The sequence below is a fragment of the Diadema setosum genome, chromosome 4 (genome assembly GCF_964275005.1).
Source record: "Diadema setosum chromosome 4, eeDiaSeto1, whole genome shotgun sequence".
In the NCBI taxonomy this organism is placed as follows: Eukaryota; Metazoa; Echinodermata; class Echinoidea; order Diadematoida; family Diadematidae; genus Diadema; species Diadema setosum.
The window spans coordinates 35,006,559-35,030,222 of NC_092688.1; the positions used below are offsets into that span (position 1 = coordinate 35,006,559).

The 23,664-nt window shown below is 35.8% G+C and overlaps 1 protein-coding gene across 1 annotated transcript; it reads right to left on the minus strand.

The window, feature by feature from the left end:
• Positions 1–14,843: 14,843 nt before the first annotated feature.
• Positions 14,844–21,863, minus strand: LOC140227815 (C-type lectin domain family 10 member A-like). The gene is made up of 4 exons (XM_072308210.1): positions 21,836–21,863; positions 20,040–20,219; positions 15,822–16,028; positions 14,844–15,067 (listed from the first exon to the last, which is right to left on the minus strand). The coding sequence occupies exons 1-4, from the start codon at positions 21,861–21,863 to the stop codon at positions 14,844–14,846; spliced, it is 639 nt and encodes a 212-aa protein (XP_072164311.1).
• Positions 21,864–23,664: the final 1,801 nt, after the last annotated feature.

Here is a 23,664-nt window from a genome sequence, read left to right on the forward strand (position 1 = left end):
TGTCATAACACGTCAACCACAAATGTCAAAATTACCACAAATGTCATACAGTTGTAACACGTCGATCGCAAATGTCAAAATCTGATTAACCACAAATGTCAAAATCTGATTAACCGCAAATGTCATCACACATCGACCACAAATGTCAAAATTTCCTTTTTAACTTTAAATGTCGTAACGCATCAACCACAAATGTCAAAATTACCACAAATGTCATAACACGTTGACCACGAATGTCAAAATCTGATTAACTGCAAATGTCATAACACGTCGACCACAAATGTCAAAATGTCCTTTTTTTTTACTGCAAATGTCATAACGCGTCAACCACAAATGTTAAAACTCATTGCTCGCATTATAATAATGAAAAATAGTGAAACCGAATATAATTTGATCAACGTTTGTCTGTCTGTCCGTCTGTCTGTTTATTGGGATCAAACTTGGTGGGTGGGTGGTTGAAGGTTGATCCCAGAATTGCCCGCAGCCAAATGTCATAACGCGCCAACCGCAAATGTCAAAACTCATTGATTGCATTATAATAGTGAAAAAAAAAAGTGAATCATACTATGATTTGATCAACGTTTGTCTGTCTGTCTGTCTGTCAAAGGCCAGGTAAAATGCAACAAATTTTACTATTCAATACTGAAATTACAATTTTTTCTCCATACCTTGGAAATTACCCAATCCATAAACTTATGAAAGGGTCAAAAGTCAAGTAAAAATCCTCAAATCCCCCCCCCCCAAATCATGAACCAGCACTCTCAGACAGTAATAGCAAACCTAGTTCAAGGAAAGTGAACATTCAACACATTTGTGACAAACCTGTCGATTTAATATTTTGCTAATTATGTGAAACTGTCATCACACACTGTCAAAGACATCATACTATAGACCTATTGGGAGAACCATGCATTATAGCGGAGGCATTGTCCAGTCGCCATAGCGACATTTCTAGTAATATATTACAATGCAAGTAACGAGTTTCACGTTTTTGGTTGATGCATTATGACATTTGCGGGTAATTCTGGGACCCACCTACATCCACCCACCAAGTTTCATCCCATTTAACAGACATACGGGCAGACAAACGTCGATCAAACAACTATAGTCTGATTCATCATTTTCATTATTATAATGCAGGCAGTGAGTTTTGGCATTTGTGGTTGCAGCGTTATGACATTAATTTGCAGTAAAAATGGAAATTTTGACATTTTCTTTCTTGCACTTCGTGCAAATTTGAATTATGTATCTATATTTTTACGTGCACTAAGTGCAATATATTTGAAAGGGATAACCTATATTAACAAAACAAACAGCAAAAAAACAAAAAACAAAACAAAACAAATACAAACGACAAATATGGGGGCGTTTCTACCATTGAGTGGTATCGTTATCAAATCATTCCGCTGCAAGTATTTTGGCTGCCAAATAGCGTTTCTGAGTGGTGGTTTTGCACTTTTTGGAAACCATATTTATATGGCAAAATTGAATGACCAATTTATATTCCTGCATGCACTAAGTGCGAAATTGGATGGGAAATCCTGTATCACATTGGTAATATATTAGAAATACCTTGTCAATATATAACTGATGATAATCATAATCGCATAATTCGCATTCAAGCATGAAAAGTAAAAAAAAAAAAAAAAAAAAAAGAAGAAGATAGAACGTCTCATTAAAAGGGTTCAAAAGAAAATGAATTTCGCATTTTACATTGACCTCGCTTTGGTGCTGGTGATATAACCTGTTATGTTTCTGTTATACATGTTCAATCTCTGTATAAGGAACAATGCAAATTTACGCCCCAGGCCCTGGATATAACTTTGTTACAACTTGATTTATTTATTATATATATTCCCCCCCCCCCCCGGGGGGGGGGGGGGGGGCCGAGTTGGGAAGGTGCATGTCAAGAGAGTTCGACACCCACAAGTCATACAATTCATGAGCTCGACACTACAATAGTTAGATAAGGGCCATGAGCCCGACATTAGGTACACAAGGCCCATGAGTCCGACATTAGGCAAACAAGGAACACGAGTTTGACACTAGGCAAAAAAGAAAGGGGTTAGACTAAAGAACCTTCGGAATAAAAAACACTAACCTGTACATTAAGCCCCACAAAACACTGAGAATTTAGGATTCTTGTTCAAACCCATGAATGAAGGCTTGTCCCATACATATTACTTCTCATTCGCCGACAGTCGCTCTGGTTTTTTTTTTTTCTATTTTAATACCCCAAAGTTATAGATTGCCTATTACTGTAATGCCTAATGTGTGTTAAGTGAGACCTACTATCAGTTCCATGTTGTAAAGTACATCCAAGTAGGAGCTGTGATGCAATGTATTGTCAACATAAATATGCTCAACATCTACGAAAGCCACTAGTAAGAAAGACACAGCCTTTGACCATGTACAGGATAAATGAAATACGAACGGTGTTGTGAAAGACATTGTCCTTTCGTAGATGTGTGTTCCAAGACTCAGTATGGTAGAATGAGGATACCAGTTTCAATCATATCAAACTCTGGTTGAAAAGAGAATTCGTGCTATCAGTGTTTTGTGTATTGATGATCGTAGGTCTACAAAGATTTGTTAAAGAGGACGTTATGAGATTCAGTCTTTCAATGAAGGAATAAAAGAAAACGCAATAATGAGAGTCATATTATATTTCTCATGATTTTATGTCTTCATTAGATGTTGATGCAGATATATTCCATAAAAATTGCTTAATGAGCTTTTGATGACAACGAAAATTCGAAGTAATAAAATGCTTACTATGATTTAAAAACGTGTTTTGTTATTTTACACTTTCCTCTCCATTTCTCACTTAAAGTGAGAAATGGAGAGGAAAGTGTAAAATCTTCTTTCCCTTGATAATGAGGTGGTTCACTGGGATATCATTCATTTGAAATATTCACAGATGCACTATTGAAAATCAGATTCGCTGATTTGATTCAAAACCATAACCATAGGTTTTAAGTGCATTTCGGTATAGGAGCTATCTTGGTTGAACACATCCTTTATTTCCGTGAGGGCCATGACAGTTATTCTGGAATCTCTTCCTACCATCCCCGAGTTATATCAAGAATATTCCCGAGAAAGGGACTACAGTACTGGTTGAGGAGAGGATTCAGGTTTATAACATTTTTGGTGATTTAATGAGAAACATCTAATGGAATATGAAAGAACATGTAATTTCAAGACGGATTCAACGTTTGAAAATTGGCCTTGAAATGGCTGAGACATCAAAAAAAGCGGTCCTAATAAAATTGACAGGCCACGACCTTTATTATATAGGATCTCCTTGTTTTACCTTTTTTTTAGTTATCTCAGTCATTTCAAAACCAATTTTAATCAAACAAACGCTTGATTCCCCTTAGAATTGTATGCTCTTTAACATTTCATTGAGCGGTTTCTAAATATCTCTCAAAACGTTACATGCCGAATCCTCACCTCAACCAGTACTGTACAGTCCAAGTCAATAATTTATTTTTTGACTTCATTCCCTTCACCCGTAACGAGACCACCGCTTGTAAGAAGTATGTAGATGCCCATTATTCTTCACAGCTTCCAAGTGCTACAACACCCCACCTCCTCCTACGCTAGAGTCTGAAGTGTCGCAGGCCTTGTCTTGATGAGAGAGAAAGGGTATGTCGGACGTTATCTTAAAACAAGTGGGAAATGTGAGTTCTGAAAAAAAAAAATCTATATATCAATTTGCTGTCCTTCACACATAACTTATCATACATGCGCCAATCATACATAGAACGCTGTTGAGTGAGAACATGTACGTATACCAGCCAAATGTTTGTTGTTGTTATCATTGTTGTTATTGTTGTTTTTGCGTGTTTTGTTTTGTTTGGGGTTTTTAAGTACGTTTGTGTGTGTGTGTGGGGGGGGGGGGGTCAAAGGGTGAATGGTACACCTGGGCCCCATAAATAAGAAAGATGCTAAAATGGCAATTAACTTTGTTACTCTTGCTGGAATGGCAGTTCGTCATGGTAACAACAAGGATCTATAGTTTCCTGATTGGCTGTTGCTACGGGTAGTTGTTACTGTAGTAAGAGTTACGTAACTCTTACTACAGTAACAACTACCCGTAGCAACAGCCAATCAGGAAACTATAGATCCTTGTTGTTACCATGACGAACTGCCATTCCAGCAAGAGTAACAAAGTTAATTGCCATTTTAGCATCTTTCTTATTTATGGGGCCCAGGTGTACCATTCACCCTTTGACCCCGCCCCCCCCCCCACAACAACAACAAAAAAAAGTTGAGAGGATATTATCCTCTCAACTTTTTTTTTATGAAATGGGACCCTTGTCATTTGATCGTCCTTGGTCATAGACGTATTAAGCTTTTGATGATGCTTTTGATGGTGATCTCCTTTGTAAAGGTCGCTTGAGGTCTGCACCAAAAGCGAGCCAACGCCCAGTATAAAAGGGGTAGAAGGTAGGCCTAAATGCTATGAGTGATTATTTTGTGTGTACTTTGGATGTCCTGGCTTGTTTTAAGATACAAAATCATATTTCGTCACTGTAATCAAACGTTATAAATAAATAACAAAACTCACCATATTGGTTTGGGAATGTATACGCCTATGTACTGCACGGTAGGCCTAATAGCATTTCTAGCTCACATTATTCTAACTGCTCATACTCTTTAGCAAAAACTTACACTAATCCAAAATTCCTTAGGAATTTGACAAACTTTAATAAAAAACTTTTGTATCTCTACTAGTTTACCTGTACTGTCTATCTTTAACGAGAGTCGACTTTATCACAGTGTCAAACCTAATTTGGTTTATAGGAAAGTGACATGCCTATCGCACAGAGCGGTCTCATTGCATGTACAGATACAATTTGTTCCAGTTTTTATCATGCGATGTATTATTCATAATCGCAAATGCACTCTCCCACCAACCTCATGAAATGAAATGAATATTAAAGGCTTCAACCAACTTCAAAACTATGCAATTAAAGGTATACGTACACACTGCATGCACACATTACTTCATGGCGGACTGCTGTCCTTGAGTCGGATCATAATACAATCGTCAGCATTACGGGTGCCTGGAAATGACTACAGGGCTTTTTACACTTGCAAATTTTGGCTTAGTCCCGTACCAACGGTGGGGCTAAGGGGGACCTTAGCCCCACCGTTGGTACCGCACTTTCCTTAGCCCACTTTCTGTTTACACTTGTTTTTGCCAAAGTGGGCTAGCCCCACCGATAGTCCGGTACTATCTGGCCCTGCAAAATAGTAGGGTTAGCACCGCAATTGCGGTGCTAACCCCGCAATTGCGGTGCCAAGCAAGCGAGTGTAAACAGAACGAAAAAAATAATCCGGGGCTAAGCGACGGAGACTAAGTCCGACCCCCACTGACCAATCAGAAACGAGGTAATCAAGTGCTGCCGGTGCGTGCGTGTACGTGTACAGTGCACAGCGTAATCATGAATATTCATGTGGTTTGGAAAGTACCGGACTAGAAATACGAGTCTAAAAAGGTCAGTTTTCTCCTCAGCCCCGGACAAGAGCTTAGTACGGGACTATTGGCGAGTGTAAAAAGCTGAAAAAATTGGTACGGGACTAACGATAGTCCTGGGTCAGAGAAAGTACGGGGTTAAGAAACACAAGTGTAAAAAGGGCTTACATGCCCTTTCGATGCATCTATCATTTAACAATCAGTTTGTATATTTTACAAGCTTCTCCTGGTTCAGCTCAAGCATTACAACTCATCAGTGAGAAGTTTATGCTTAGCATTAAAAATAAATCATACTGAAAACTGAAACCTTCAAAACTATATGCAACAGCAATCGGCAATATAGGTATACGTGCACACTTTTATACACGGCAAACTGCTGTCCTTGAATCGGATTATGATACAATAGTCGGCATTACGGGTGCCTGGAAATTGCTACCTACGTGCCCTTGTCAGCAGATGCATGTATCAACAATCACTTTGTATATTTTACAAGGTTCTAATGGTTCAGCTCAACCTTTACAACTCATCAGTGAGAAGTTTATGCTTATAGCATCAAAAATGAATCAAACTGAAAACTGAAAACTTTTTTTTTCTATCTTTGATGGCCTGATTAAATTAACTGTGGGTGTTTTTTTTTTTACTCCTTGGTGAGCATTTTGTTATGCACTTTTTCTATGGTTTTGCGATACAGATATGAAATACGAAAAGAGAAATTATAAACCGGCGTTTGCTGACGAGTTGTTCGTTGTTGTTGTTTTTGATGTTGGGTTTGTTTGTTTGTTTGTTTGTTTATTTGTTTTGTTTTGTTTTTTTAAATCAAGTGTGTGGGTATCGAATACTTCTGGCACCACAAGACAAGCACTCATTTATGATTTTCTTGAGAGCACTTTGGGGGTCCCCAAAGTGTGGTGGTATGTGAGAGATTGGCGTCCATGACGCTTAACGGCCCGTTAACGATCGCCCCGTCACTGTGCAGGCATGCTAACCTGGAAACATTAAACTGCACATTACTTGAATGTGAGACCATTCTGAAGCAAGTAATTTTCACACAATAGATATATAGTGTACTCTTAAATGGATCCCACGAGGATTGGAACAATCATCCCCCAGCATCCCCACTGTTTCCCATTGATCATAAAAGGCAGTTACTAGCCATCCCCTGTAGGGCAGTTTGAATGTTTCAAAAAAGTAAATGCTGCCGATTGAACAAGTTTTAATTTCACATTGTCTAAAATCTACATCTAACCCCAAAAAATGTCAATATTGTCACTTGATAAATGCCTGTCAGATCAATGTAAATCATTGGCATAATAGCTGAGTTTAAATTTCGTATAGCATCTAATATATTAGGACTTTAACCAATTGGCTTATTTATTTAGCAATACAGGGGTGGATAGCCCTTTCAGCAGAGCTGATTTTCAAAGGGGTTCACTTGACATACATATAAAGTTCATATGAAAAACAACAGCGATAAATACACATAAGAACTTGTACAACATGGGTATGAAATCATTGTAAAAAAAAAGTGACTCACAGTCGACAAATTAGTATAATTCATTAAAATTATTTCAGTAGCAATAGAAAAAATAGAATAATTCTGTATCAATGTAGTGTAGATTAAATGTGAAGACACATCACCTTTATACGTGTTTTAATCATCAGCAGGATCTAATTATCCGTTGTTGTTCTTGTTCTTGTTGAAATTTATTTATGTATTACTGCGGTTATGAGGAATAGTCTGATAGTCATGATAGCAAATACAGAACGGGGATATGCAGTGTAAACCAAGGTAGCCTAACCATTTTGGAATAATATCAAGATGTTACCTGTAGTGTGTAACTTCTGATGTCAGTAAGAATCTACACGCAGTTTGACAGGGAAGAAAACTTTCATCACAAACGGATTGATACAACTTTTCACTAACACTTTGCATCGATGTGTTATGTTCTACAACTTATTAACCCTCCTCCCTTCCGACTGCTCATGCGTCTACCTATAACGGCTCCCTTGTGTGTTTTCAGTTTTCAGTACGCAAAGCACACTGAGCCAATATGAGAACTATGTACACACACACACACACACACACACACACACACACACACACACACACACACACACACACACACACACACAACACAACACAACACAACACACACACACAGCACAACAAAAAAGCTAATGCGTTTCCACAAAAAAAAAATCCTTGCATATCACCTAAACGACAACATAAACATATACCATCACAAATAAGATATACTCTCTTCCTTCCACACAAACATACACACACACACACACACACACACACACACAAAAAAAACACACACATACACACAGCCCAACTCCATTGTGAAAGGACAACCTGTATCATTCACAAACACCATGTTTCCTTGTGCAATGTGCATGTCACGTGAATTTAGTTTGGCATCACTCTAGGAAAGCGGATAAAGAAAAATCCTTGCATATCACCTAAACGACAACATAAACATATACCATCACAAATACGATATACTCTCTTCCTTCCACACAAACATACATACACACACACACACACACACACACACAGACACACACAAACCACACATACACACAGCCCAACTCCATTGTGAAAGGACAACCTGTATCATTCACAAACACCATGTTTCCTTGTGCAATGTGCATGTCACGTGAAATTCAGTTTGGCATCACTCTAGGAAAGCGGATAAAGGGCAAAGTTTCGTAATCACATTGCACTGTACAACAATATTATCCTTTTGATTATACCATTGCCATTTCATCCCATTATGAAAATAATAAACAACAAAAGTAAAAGAAATCACACATCATTTTTTTTTCATAATTTCTTTTATTGATGAGACATTCCCATCATGGAGGAATGAATAACACGATATCCTCTTCGCGCAATCCACGACTGAATTAGGTGATTAGTTGATTTGAAAATTGATGGATAGTAATGAATTGAATTGAATTACTGAAACTGCACCGGTCTTACACTCGAGACACAGTGAACAGTGATGCGTAAGCTTATAGGATACAGCCTTTTTCTGCAATTGCTCCCCTTAGATTGTACCTTTAAATTATTTTTCTTTATCTTTAATGTACCGTGTAATTTGTATCTATTGTCAGTATTTTGTATTCATCAAATTAATCAATTCTTTTTTCAAAAATCCTATGGTTTGTACAAAAGAAAAATGTATTTGTTTGTATTACGCTTGTCATGAAATTGTAGTATCAAAAGTATCAAATATCAAATATCAAATAACATTTCCAGCACATTTATTTTCATATTTCACTTGCCATCTAGGTTAAACATATTTATACTAAGCACACAAAAGAAAAGAAAAAGAAAATACAAACAAGCAAGGTACAAAATAATTACTTAAGACATAATATATATATTTACGATATAAAGTGAATCATGTCTAGAAAATATGTCAGTGTATCTACATAAAAAATACAATTGAGGGGGTCTGTGCAATATAGTGCTAACCCACACTTTTGTCAAAATTGAGTTACATGCATTTTCATAATCCTTATCCTTCACTCTAACCTCCATGAAAATATCATATTTGAATTCAACCAATAAGATGGTAAAAAATGCATGCATTCATGTTTTATTAATGTACAATGTATGGACTTTCCAAACATTCAACAGCGATTTTCTCAAAATGACTATTGTGTGGGTTAGCACTATATTGCACCGACCCCCTCAATTCTCAATAACATGTGAAATATGAAGAGAATCACAAAAGCAAAGCTTGTATTCCGCAGGTTCCAGGGGAAAAAATAATACCAAAGTGAATACGTTTTTCAATGGAGAGAGGGCACAAAGTATATACTGATGACATACAGTAACCATTAAAGCTTAAAGGGATGGTACAGTATTGTTGGAGATGAGAATGGGGTTTTTTAACTTTTTGCGAGATACCAAGAAAACACTTATAGTACACAGCATACCATTTTAAGAGGAATTCAAAGTTTATTTGATGAAAATCGGGTTTGGAATGACTGACACATCCAAAAACAAAGTAAAACAAAGGGATCGTAATAAAGTGTGGGTCCCACACTTTATTAGAATCGCTCTTTTTTGGATATCTCAGCCATTTCAAAACCAATTTTCATCAAATAAATGCTGAATTCCTCATAGAATTACATGCTCTTTCATATTTCATAAAAGGTTTCTCATTATCTCACCAAAAAATGTTAGAAACCTGAAATTAGGTCTCAACCAAAACTATACGATCCCTTTAAGTAGGAAAGCACAAAGAGCAAAACAAGTAAAAGAAAAGAGAAAGAAAAGGGGGAAATAAAAGATTAAGAACTGAGTGAAAATAGCGTAGGAATAAGTACACAAGTAGGCCTATACGCGCATGTCTGTCTACCACAGTATTTCATATAACGATTTCAAAGTATGAGTACTAATGTAATGGTTATCATAGCTTATATGTATTCCCAAAACCATTAAAAATGTACAATTTAGGTTTTGAAATTTTGAAAAAATAAAGTTTTCTCAAAAACATTCCGACAACGAAAAATTACAAGAGGATACACTGAATTTCAACTTAAACAAAAATGAGCAACAAATGTTGCAAACTTTTTATGTTCTGAAATTTGAAGCTGAACATGAAAATTTCACCACTGTAACTTACGTTACTGCGCTTATTTTTCTTTGACCATATTCATTCTGTTTAGGGATGGACAATGCAACTATCCTTCTATTGGTGGATAGTTTCGAAGATATGACCATTCTTATTTCAATGTGCCTGCTATATTTTTCATTCATTTGATGAGTTACTGTAACCGTAAATTAAGATATTGATAGATATGATGGAGATTGTTAACTATGTAAAGTTATATTGTTTCCTATATTTTTTTTTTATTCGTACACATAGAACTTGCAGAAAACTGCCAAATGATTTTAGATGGATTTGTCCTACACATATTTTCAAACAATCCCAGTCACCATATGACAAATGAAAATGTGACTGTTTAAACCTTGGTAACGTTTGTTACGCATATGAGTCACGTTTGTTACGTAAATATATTAGACACTAAAAAAGAAGATAAATCTTAAGAGTTCTAACAAATATCAAGAGTACCAGCGTTGCAAGACCTTCAGTACTTCTGGAAACAGATTTATTAAATTGTCGTCTGATGTTATCGTCCTTATAGTATATACATTTGGCCTAAAATGAAAAATTGGAATAAAATATCTAAATTTCAACAGTTTATTTTGTCTAAATATTATGAGTTTCACTGCAAAATTATCTGTTGAAGTTCCCTGTTTAAATCAAAGGAATGCATTTATATAAGAGTCACAAAAGACATTGTCAAGAACCCCTAAATTGTATCAGTGTGTACTATAACCAATAATTGTAACGTATGTTTCAAATGTTTCCAGATTGAAATATTAATCACTCGAAAGTGGAGGTGCATTGGAAAGTGCATTAAAAAGGAACGATACATCGCTAAACAACATTGCACAGTGTGAGTGCACAAGCTGGTCAGTACTTAACTGTTTAGCATATTAAAGTTTACATCAATAAGGTATATCAGGCATAAGAGTGAAAAATGTGTAATAAATCACAGCGAGCCTGTGCAGTTTAAAATGCAAACACCAGCGCTGCTTTATGATTAATAATGCATGATTATCACGAGTTTCCTTAATGAACAAACCATGCATTATTGTTGCTTAAAACGTACAGATTTCTTGGCACATTATTCAATAATGTGCCAAAAAATCTCTAAGTTTTAAGCAACAATAATGCTAGATCGGGTAATAGTCACAAAAATACAGAATTATAAACAATTTAAGAGTGGTCACGTAATTAGACAGCTTTCTCACGGTTTTAGATTGAGAGTATAACTGACGTATGACACATGCACTAGTCTATAAAGACAAAACTGATAAACACAAAAAGGCGCACCTTTCATAATTTGGATACCCCCCCCCCCCCGGGGGGGGGGGGAGGGGAAAGAGGCAATGGAAAAGGCATAGAAATTTCAGAAGAACAAATTCCAATTCTTCTATTTCCATTACATAGAATAAAAGTTCAGTGACATATAAAATGTCTTCAATGTATATGAAATCATTGTAAAAGACAACTGTAAACTCACAATCTGGTCTTTTTCTGCAAAAGGCAACTTTAAATAAAAGGTATTCTGGGTAAGAACCAGTGTAGGAGAGAATAATGCAAAAGTGGCGAGTTGTATCATAGTGAAATGATATAAAAGTTGGTATAAGAGCGTTAGTATGACGCTTTCTTCTATTTTCTTGGTTAAACTTCATATTTTCATTAATATCTCGGAAGAGTTAGATTGGGTAGAATTTTTTATAGATGATTTTCGGTGCATAAACAAGAAAATTTACATATTCATCCTTTCAATTTGATATCTACAAGCCAACACTTTTATCCAGTACCTTTCATTGTAAAGCATGCATAAGTATACATCATTAGCATTTTTTTTTTTTTTTTTTGTAATTTGTGAATCAATTTCCTTGTCAATCCTTGTCAGTCAAGTCGACATTATCACCTTCATTCACCCTTTGCTGAGATCGGTTTAAGTCTTCTTTTATTTTCTTGCCGAAGGCTCTGTGTTTTTTAACTCTTTCATTTTTTTTCTGCGCTCTTGTTTTTCCCAACTCTTAAGATTTTCTGCAGGAACGTAATACCTTTTTACACGTTGTTTCTCGGATTTACTCTATAAAGAAATCGAGTGAAAGTATTCACTCTTAATGGGGTGAATAAAAAAAAAGAGTGAATCTAGAGTGAAATGTTCATTTTTACTCTTCAGAGTGACCACAAGGACCACTCCTAAATCTTCGAGTGGTCCCTGAGCTCACCCAAAAACTAGTGAAAATGAACTTTTTTCACTCAAAATTCATTCCAATTTTCTTCTAAATTCACTCTTTTTTATATTCACTCCATGAAGAGTGTACTATTTTCACTCATTTTTTTTTTTTAAGAGTAAGGAAGGCTTCTTCTCCAATCTTTTCCTTTTTCCTTCTTCAGTATATAATCGGCCTGAATCTTGGCTCTTGATTTTCCCATTTTGACCTCTTGGAACCCAAGGAGTAATATTAAGATTCCCTTACCAGAGAAATAAGAAAATCCATACTGCAAATCAGTACTAAGATATTCTTACATTTATACGTAACCTACGTTACCTCTAATTACAAGGAATGAAGTGTCACATAATGAATTTGGTAGGCTACAATCACTATAACTTTGAAGTAAATGATATGATAATTAAAATGAAAACCATTATTTTCATCATTCATATATATCATTACCGTACATATTGGAATGATTTAGAGTGATTGAAACCTACGTTACCAAGGTATTCAGGGCCTCATTGACAATGATTATCGCCAAAAAGAATGGTTAGTGCAAGCCTAAAATTGAAATATGTTTTTCATCTGTTTATTTATGGATATTAGTCTCTTTTAGGATAAAGCTTTGGTGAAAAGTACGACAGTGTACATGCAGATGTAAAATTGAAACCTACGTTACCTTAAGTGAAACCTACGTTACAATATTGACCCTATGTTTAGGTTTCTTAATGTTGTATAAATATCTGAGTGAGATGTAAACTTGTTATTCTCCTCGACAAAACAAACACCAAAGTACTTGCTTATAGTAAAAAAGCACCAATATTTGAATATAATTACGTTAAACATGACTTTGAGAATATATATTCCGTTCGCTCATATACTGAGAAAGATCTCGTGCAGTCCAGTCCCTGTGAGTCGTCAACGTGATGCGCTATTTTGTCGCAAGGACTGTTTCTAAGCAACTATGGAGTAAGATGGCTCTAGATACCACTTTTTTTTATCGATGAATGGCTGCAATGTTAGCGAATCTAATTAAGATTATTTTTTCGGGGGTAACGTATGTTTCGGTAACGTAAGTTACATCTGACCTTCGATATGACTTTTTCAAGCGATTAGTAATGGCTCATAATTGAAAACTCAGTGGAGAGATTGGGGTACCATGCCTATGTTTGGTATCTTCCTTGTAACATTTTCATTTGTAATTTTCCATAGCGGTGGTAACGTATGTTTCATTTCTTAACCATACGGTCTGAAACATGTTAGTGCTTGAAGCTTTTTCTCTGCAGCAGATAACCAGGTGGCACAACTATTGTTTACAGCATTGGACGAGACATTTTCTAAGTTTTTAGGACGGATAATTCACAATTTCAACCCCAGGGAATGTTTTAAAGGAAAACTTGAAATCATGGTAACGTATGTTTCACAGGCCTTTGCGACAAATTTGACTTGTAAAATAATTCAACTGAATAGTTTTCAATTATATTTCTTTTTATTCTAACGTGTAGTCAAATGGTCTAATTTGCCTTAGAACAAGTTTTAATGAAAAAAGATCATGCTTTCATTTGCATAATAGTAACATATCGGCAAAACGTTTAATTTGCGACATGCTGTTTTTGGCGGGTTTACTATCTTTATGAATGAATAACTTCCGAAAGAATCATAACTGGATGTTCAAATTCTCGGTAGTTCTAGTTAACAATGTACTAACGGTAACTATTACCCGAAACTTATGACAATCGGTCGTTGCTTTATTTTTTCTTTGGTAAAACTATTGCGACAAGTATTTCACTAAATTGTACATATTTAGTGGTTTGAACCTGTAGTGGGTTGTAGCTTGACTCTCTCAGGATCCTGTATAGTGCTACCGTTGTAACTTTTAGGAGGTGTAGGAGCTGTAATGTTGCACAAGTCAATCATAATGAATTAGGTCGACAATTTAAGAAATTTCAGATATCATCAACATTTTTTTTAATCAATCAGAAGTACTAGCAATGTGGACACTATTATATTTAATGCACAAGATATGGAAATTACATCACAATATATATAAGTGATATGATTGAAGTTGGCCCGTTAAATCGTTTGAAGAAACGAGAGATTAGAATGACTTCATGAGTTTTGTAAGAAATCATGTGTAATTTGATGTTTGTGGATGTATCATATAGTAAAAGGTTAAAGATTATTTTATTAAAGATATTACGTACAATTTTATATAAGTCTGTTTAAACAGTATATAAGTAGCGTTTATATTTGTTATTCATGTAGTATAATGTGTGATACTGTTATTTAACAGCATATACAATGTATCTTTTGTGTCTCATTTATAACATTTAAGCATGTAGCAATTTCTAATGTATTATTTGTTAGAATGTTACTTTTCTGTTTAGTTCTATATGTATTATCGAAATGTGTATGTATATGTATCTGTATTGTCAAACCATGTGAAAGCTGAATGTCCTTGTTGGACGGTAAATCAAATCAAATCTCCTATTTACTGTAAGCGAAAGACTGCCTATTGATAGCCCATCACAATTTCACCTTAGGATCCAGTAATTTCATCTCGCAGACGAAGTAGTAACTTAAGCTGCCACTCGCGTCATTAACTTTTGAGTTGCTTGTCACGTGAGCGTTATCCTCCTGCTGGGAAAGCCAATTGTTGGGTTCACCTACCGCCCAAAAAGCGCTGGGTGCAATGCGCAGGCTGGTTCCGTCTTCCCACTGCCAGTCACTGGTATTCACATGATTCAGTCCTGCGGCAAAGAGGTGGAGGAGGAGGAGCAGCGAAATCAAATATGGCTATGTGTAGTCTAACGAGTGCGTAGAGATATATGAATTCAAGACGGTCAAAAAGGGTTTTGCAGACAAGAGACAATAATGGAAGCAAATATCCTACCATTACACCTCCGAAATGCTTCTAACAAAATGGTAATTTAATGAAGAAAACAGATATTTGATTGCATTTAGCCTTTCTGTGTAGTACTTATCTAATCTAGAATGACTAAGCTCTTTATCATTTTCTCATCGGATTTAGCTCAGAATGCATGTGTCTAGTTCTGAAAGGATACAGGAAATTTTTAAATAGGCATGGGAAAGAATTCATAAAAGAAAGATATCATCCAAATTGACATGTCATTCCTGCATTCAGTTCTAGGTGTACGTGTACAGATTTTGCGTGATTTGCACCAGTGCACTTAAAAGCGTCAATATGATGCTTTTGATTCTTTTTTTTTTCTTCCTGCAAATACATAGGTAAGGTAAATTACATCTATATCTATGCACTTGATAATGTTGCAAAGAATAATCCTGCAAAATTGCCTAGAATGACAGAAAGTAAAGTACCAAAACTTTTGGAACGCATGTGACGTGGATCCCTATCTCATTGAGGAAAAAAAAAATAATTGATTTATTAGCCCTTATAGCCACGCACACAAAGCCCCCATACAGAGAAACACTAGCAAGCGCCCAGAAGGGGAAAAAAGTGAATAAACAAATAAAAATGAATACCTATCCAGAATTCCTTGTAGGAGGTTAGTTCGTTAGAAACGTACTGCCAGACGAACTCCAGCTCTTCCTTGGTGTTCAAACTGACAACCTGTGCGTTGTGTCGTTCACAAATGTTTTTTGCGGCACTGTAGGTTTCCTCTGACTTCACCAGCATGTAGCAAGATCCGCTGTCAGTATTATTCACCCAGCCGTCTGGGCAATCATTCACTGTAGCGTGACCATTGAAAACATTGAACAGTCAATTAGATGCAATGGTTGTTGAGCTCGAGTGATCATAATAACTAGAATAATGAGAGCACCCGTCAATATCATATCATGCTGTATAGTTCTTTTTTTCCTTTTTTTTTTTCTTTTTTCTTTCTTTAATTTTTTCCCTTCCCAATTATATTGATTTCATGTCAGTTGACATCGGTTCGTTTTATTTTGTTTTATATCGCTGTCTTGTGTATTTTCTGAGGGTTCCATATCGTACAATTTTTGCTTCTTAGTGGGACCCTTCATTTCCATCCCCATCCTTAGTTAACTTGTATTCTACACTTTATGTATATATTAACAAAGATATCATTGCGGGGGGGGGGGGGGGTTCATCTGCTACCCATTTTCATTATGTACTTTGTTAAATCACATTCTGCAATTATTACAAATATCCTGTACACATGCATTGTATATAATTTCTTTGTTTATTTGATGGAAGTGAAAATAAATTTGAATCTTGAATCATTATTGAGTACAAATGTAAGTTTGATAAAATAAGAAACTCACACAAACACACACTCACACACACACACACACACATACACACGCACACACAACCAGTAACAAAGAATATGAAAGACAGCACCTAATCTTGTGATAAGTTTTACATCAGACTCAGATCATTTCTTATATAAAGCCTCCTGACGCTTGTGAGTAAATTTTGGCTTACGTATACATACGTGTGTCTTAAATGGTAAGGAAGTCAGTTGACTGGGTGTTAGCAATGAGTCAATACGATTAATACATTAACAATAAGTATTTCAAGAGGTAAAGGAATATCAACAAAGTCGCGTCTATGAACATATGCCCTTTTTTTATCTGCAAATGTCTGCCTTCGATTTGATTTACACAAACATGACAGAAAAGCAATTAGATAACATAGATCACTGATGACATCTATTTAAACTAATTCCAAAAACTAAGATTGGTTCTATCAACAACAACAACAACAACAACAACAACAAGATTTTTAGATATGATATTATGCTCCTCCGACAATTGCTCCCAAAAATAATGTTAGACATTATTAATTTTTGTTTCATCGGTAACTGCTCCAGAGTTGTGTCAACTACACCGTTATATATGAATTATGTGATCACTTTTTGTTTGTTTTGCACCTGTTAATGTCTGCGGGCTAACTGCCTTTAGCAAAATTATGAAATGACTGGTCGCTAGGGAAATCATTTCACACTGATTGTATTAATCACGAGACATCTTCAGGGAAATCGATACCGGCAGAAAACATGACAAGGAAATGTTTACTTTAAAAGAATAGATTTAACATGTCTGGCATGCATGCACTCTCCTCAAAACTGTATAGAATTACACAACTCAATTAACCATATACCTATGATTGTAATTAAAGGGATGGGACAGTATTGGTGGAGATGAGAATTGGGCTTCCAACTTTTTGCGAGATACCAAGAAAACACGTATGAAATAGTACAGAGCATACCAATTTAAGAGGAATTCAAAGTTTATTTGATGAAAATCAGGTTTTGAATGACTGAAACATCCAAAAACAAAGTAAAACAAAGCGATTGTAATAAAGTGTGGGTCCCACATTTTATTAGAATCGCTTTTTTTTTTTTGATATCTCAGCCACTTCAAAACCAATTTTCATCAAATAAACGTTGAATTCCTCAGAACTACATGCTCTTTCATATTTCATAAAAGGTTTCTGATTATCTCACCAAAAAATGTTAGAAACCTAAAATTACGTGTAGGTCTCAACCAAAACTAAACAATCCCTTTAAACAGGTTTAATGGCTAAATGTCATGCCCATCGTACATCAAAAGGGGAAATGTAAAATGCCTCAGTAGACGGTATGTCACGAAAGTAGAATACTGCCATGAATGCTGGCATATTGCATTCCATCTCTGTTTGAAACAAAACTTAGGGAAGATTATGTGTTGCTTGAAGGTTTGGGAAGATTGGAAATTATGTGTTGCTTGAAAGTTAGGGAAGATTATTATTTTTCCCCTTCAGCCAGTGGTATGATGAAGCTTGGTAGATGAAGATGAAGATGATTACTTCAGATGAAAACAACATCGACAACCTGTCTCAAAATGGAAAGAAAGAGTTTCGCTTAGCCTTACCAAATTCACAGACGTCACCGGTAAACCCCTCAGTACAGTGGCACTTGAAATTAGTCTTGGTTTCCTCACATACGCCAATTTGGCACGGCTCTTTCCAACAATCTGTTTGATGAAATAGATTACCTTTTCAAGCATACACCCACGAAGGACCAACAACATACATAAGTGTATGTTACAGGAGTTGTTAAAATTGTGAACTTCAAGTAAATACAATACCGCGTTGTGTAAATGAATTTTTTGGGTTTTTTTTACACTCATGTAAATCAGAACTTCTATCAAATTTAGAAACATTAAGTCAAAAGCATTAAATGTCAACAATATATATCTTTAGCTGTCTTTTTCACTCGTTTGCCATTCAAATCGATAATCGCGTCATTCAAAGTCACAAATATATACATGTATGCATATATATATATATATATATATATACATACATATATACACTCAACCAAAAAAGTAAGTTCCTCCTTAGCATTTCTCAAAAAGTATTTTACCGATTTTCAAAATTCAAACGGGAATGGACAGGGAATTGTATTACTCATAATATGAATGGCATATCATTGCCACCAGATATCATTATTGGTGTGAAAAAAAAAAGCATTTTATGTCAAAATGCATGGAAAAAAGTTGCACTTTAGTGATTTGCATTGACTTTTATACAAATAATCAAACAATCACTCATGATTCTGAACTTTTAAGCATGGTTTATTGCATATTTCTCTATCTCTTTCTCTTCATGAGCATACAGTGAAGTATTGGTATGTCCACCATCCGCTTCAATGACCAGCCGGCATCTCTTCCCTCTTTCACAAATTTGCAGACGCTGCATGATGCAAAATGGCCATAAACAGATTAATGTGATCAACCCAAATTGGAATTAAAAAGCACATAGCTTTGACCAACATTTTCATATTGAAAAGGCCTATTGTTTAAAAAGTATGCATAACATCTGTTTAATAGGGAAGTACATTGTACCTGAAGAAATTCCTGAGAATTACATAACAATTTAAAAAGTTCATTTACTAACTTACATAGGAAATGTATACAATATGCTTCAAATAACCTTAAGTGCAACTTTTTTTCCCCATACATTTTGACATAAAAAATAATGCTTTTTTTCACACCAATAATGATATCTGGTGGCAATGATATGCCATTCATGTTATGAGTAAAATCAGTAAAATACTTTTTGAGATATATCCAGTCAAACTTACTTTTTGGTTGAGTGTTATATATAATATCGTCGTGAAGTTGGTCATTTAAATGTTGGGCCTATTAATGTTCGGTCATTCAATTTTGCATTTCTGTAAAAGATTGTAGCATTTACATTGTACAATGCAAACTGAAGTTCAAATCAGACCCAATGTGTGTTTTACTAACATTTAACTCTACGAATGACGGAAATAAGAATATTAAATGACATGCTTTTGTCGTGCAATTTTTGCGTTGCTAAAACTGCAAGGAAGAAATAAGAAGAAGAAGTATGTTTATTATTTTTTTCTGGTTTACAAATTTGAATGACACAATTTAAGGTCTGATTACTCGTGGGACCAATCCAATTAAAGTCCTTTGTATGAACAGTAGTTACCTGTATTGTTTGACAAAACAGGTAACTAGTGTATCCTTGACATAGGCTTTTTTTACGCAATATAGTTGACTTCCTATAGTTATTTTAAATGGCAGTGTTATCACTTCATCGCCATTTCCTATGTTGATGTTTACCGTCACTTTTCCTTGCATACTTTGCATCAATTTGTTACCGTACCTGGCAAAAGGAACTAAATATATAATTACATTGAGAAATAAAACCACACAAGAACAAATAGAATTAAATTAAATTAAACTAAACAACAATCAGCTCACCCGGAAGGCGACAAATCCAGTAGCCACCCTGAGCGCAACTCTTTGGAGAGGAAGCCCGCTTTATGAACTTTGGGATTAGTTGAACTGCTGTGTCGTTGACTGTCTTTATCTTGCACTGTTGGTGCATGTGTATGGGGAAAGTGTAGGTGGCATTGTACTTGTTCCTGCATACACCATGGGCTGCAAACGCAAGGACAGAGTTTTTTTATGGCATGGTATGACATGGTATTGAAGTTGAAAAGAGTTGGAAAATGACACACGTATAGCTGATAAGGATTTCCAGGCTTTCAGACACTATGAAGAAGTTTTGTAATCACACGTATTGCCATAACTTCTATTGCCACGTGATGATCTAAAATATCGGACATTGTCGGAAGAGTTCTTAGCATAATGAATCGCAAAATTTCTATACGCTAATAAAATTTCTATAAAATGTTCATGTCTTCATTTTCATACTTTTCAAATCACAACTGAACTCCACATTTCAAAGGAATATAATACCACAAACAAACAATGTATCTCATCCATATTTTACACATACATGAGAAGCGAAGTAGAGTGTGATGTATGTCCTCTAGGGATACCCGTTATGTATGAAATTATTGTTAAAAACTACGATATCAAAAATTATTATCAAAATATCCTTTTCACTGTTTGAATTCCTTTTTGGAGGTTGTGAAAGGAAACAAAGTAATCAAAGTGGCTACAGAGATTAGAGCAAATGGGTGTTGGAGAATAAAGGAGATACGTTAAAGAGAAGTATCTTGTATTTTATTTTAGATAAGGACCTCAAAAATAGGTTCACGGAAAATCACACTTCAAACGCAAGAAACTTATTAAGAAACGGAATACAGACGTTGAATCACACACATGCACAAAATGTACTAATTATGATTACAAATGATATGAACTTCTTCAAAAAGCTTAATCTGAGTTTATCTTTCATTATGATAGACCTTAAAATAATACAAACGAAAATGACAATTTACATTACTATATATGGCACTTAAAGAAATTCCCAAGCATAAAATGCACAAAAGATACTTAGAGACATACATTAAGCTAAACTCGACTTAAATCAATTTGATTATGCCTTACCCACCCCATATGTAAATAAGTTAGAATGCCCACACAACGCAGGGACGGATCCAAAAATTCCGCAAAGGGGGGGGGGGGGAATTGGGGGGCGCCTTTACAAAATTAAAAGGGGGGGGGGGGCTTGTACCCGATGCGCCCGCCCCCCCCCCCATCCGCCACTGCGACAACGCAATAACAAAACTACGATAAATTAGATCGAATATCAACAACGGAAAGAGGAGGAAAAATCAATTTGGAGAGTTAAACAAAAGAAAAATAATGAAAAGATGGTTCTCTGTAAATCTTTGTCTCTCGATCTCTCTATCTAACTGGAATTCTTTCACTGTTTAATCTTTTCACTACTGTTTCTCGTGCTGTCTCATACTCTGCATCTAAACTAGAATCTTTGTCGAGCAGATGATGCACAGTCATTAAATTTGCGCTTCCACTCCATGTCCATATCGCACTCAAAATCTTTATGTGCCACAGCGTAAATCCTATGTGCGTTAATAGTCTACATTACTATTAGACCGCAACGCGTTATGAGCGCTCCTAAATTAACACTCGTTTTTTTTTTTTGTTTTTTTTTTTTTTGAAACCAGGTAACTTCTTTACAGACGCATTCATACTAGATAATATGCACTGCAATTATGTTGTATAATAAGAAAGCGGCAAGTTTTTCTGTGTTGTATATTCTATGACAAAGGCTGCGGTCACACCCCCAAAATCAGCCAGCTCGGCGGTCATGGCGGTCGGGTAGCAAGATTTTAGCCACTTTTGCTTGGGAACCGACTGGCAGCAACGATGTTTTGTCTTGACTTTTGAATGGCATCGCTCGATCGCCACTGAAGTTTCATCGCGGAGTTAAAATTTCTGCTTCGCCTGCTCACTTTCCATCCGCCGCCATCGCCAAACTACGTTTGGTGCCAGGGCGGCAACATCAAACAGGACAAACAAAATAATATCTAAAATGAAAATGGCATAAAATGTACAGAGAGGCTGACGATCGAGGAACCAGGGGTGTCTGGAAAAGGTAGGGGGAGGGACAGAGGCAAGGCAACCCCAGCACGATATCTCCCCCTGAAAGATACAAGAGGCGGCTGCTTAGCTTCTACCTGACACTCTCAGGTGGCCCACGCAGCAGAGGACACGGCTAGCAACATGGGGAACAGGGAAGACAGGGGCAGATACTTTTGGGAGGATGAGACGAAAACTACAACTTTGGGTTGCTACGTTGACATGCAGTTTCTGGTTGCGTCATTTCTTCACTTTTATCTACAGCTGAATAATGACGAAATGAATGAAAAGAAAATTTACAATGACAATACTGAATAAAGAAATAGAAAAATAAAGTAAACGCAGTTAGGAAGCAAAGATATTCTGAAACATTACAATCTAAGAGTGACTAAGATTAGTGTTTTGATTATCATTATTGTTATTATTGTTGTTAATATTATTATTGTTATTATTATTATTACTATCATTATTATCATTATCATTAGCAGTTGTTTAGTAGTAGTAGTAGTAGTAGTAGTAGTAGAGTATTAGTAGTAGTAGTAGTAGTAGTAGTAGTAGTAGTAGTAGTAGTAGTAGTAGTAGTAGTAGTAGTAGTAGTAGTAGTAGAGTAGTAGTAGTAGTAGTAGTAGTAGTAGTAGTAGTAGTAGTAGTAATATTTTTATTTCATTATTCATTCATTCATTTTTCCATCTCCAACAAAACATGAAATTCTAAACATAAGATATATGTGCATATACATCAACTTAACAAATTATGATAAGCGAAATTTATGGATATACCATTGATAAGGTAAAAAGAAAAACCCTCAAAAAGCATTCTGAAGTGCCGTTGAAAAAGATGGAAATGGGGAGGAATCCTAATAAAAGCAATGCTTGTAGGGCGCATTCACACCCCAAAATAGTAAAATAGTTATACATATATCATAGGTCATTGATCTTCTATTTTTGTACATGAAAACAGGAATTACAAAATCAAATTACACGAACTAGGAATTTAAACTTAACTAGTCCTATGGACAAACCACCAGACAAATCCCAACCCAAGTCCCTGTCATGCAAAAAAAAAAAAAAAAAAATAGGAAAGAAGAAGAGAGATTGAGAAGAGAGAGAGAGAGAGAGAAGGAAGAAAGATAGAGAAGATGAGCTGGTATCATGGTTTGAAGATTTGCTTGTGAAAGTTCTCTTTTATATAATTCGGTCACAGCCCAGACTTCGCGCGGAGATCCCCCGATTTCGCCACCTAAAATCGACCGGCAATGAATGGGAAATTGAAAGGGCATCGCTCGGGCATCGCTGGAGCTTTTACAGCCCGCTCTACTACTCCAAAGTCGTTGGGCTATCTAAATTCCAGCGGATTCTAACTGTGACCGTACCCAAAGCTATATGAAGTACTAGTATACAGCTTCCAATGTACTGTGGCATAGAAATGTTCGTCGATCGGTTAGCATGGTTAGTGCGCGGATTAGTCTGGCTTACACACGAGATCACAAAATAATTAAAACCTCTTATAGTTCAGGCAATAAGAAATCATC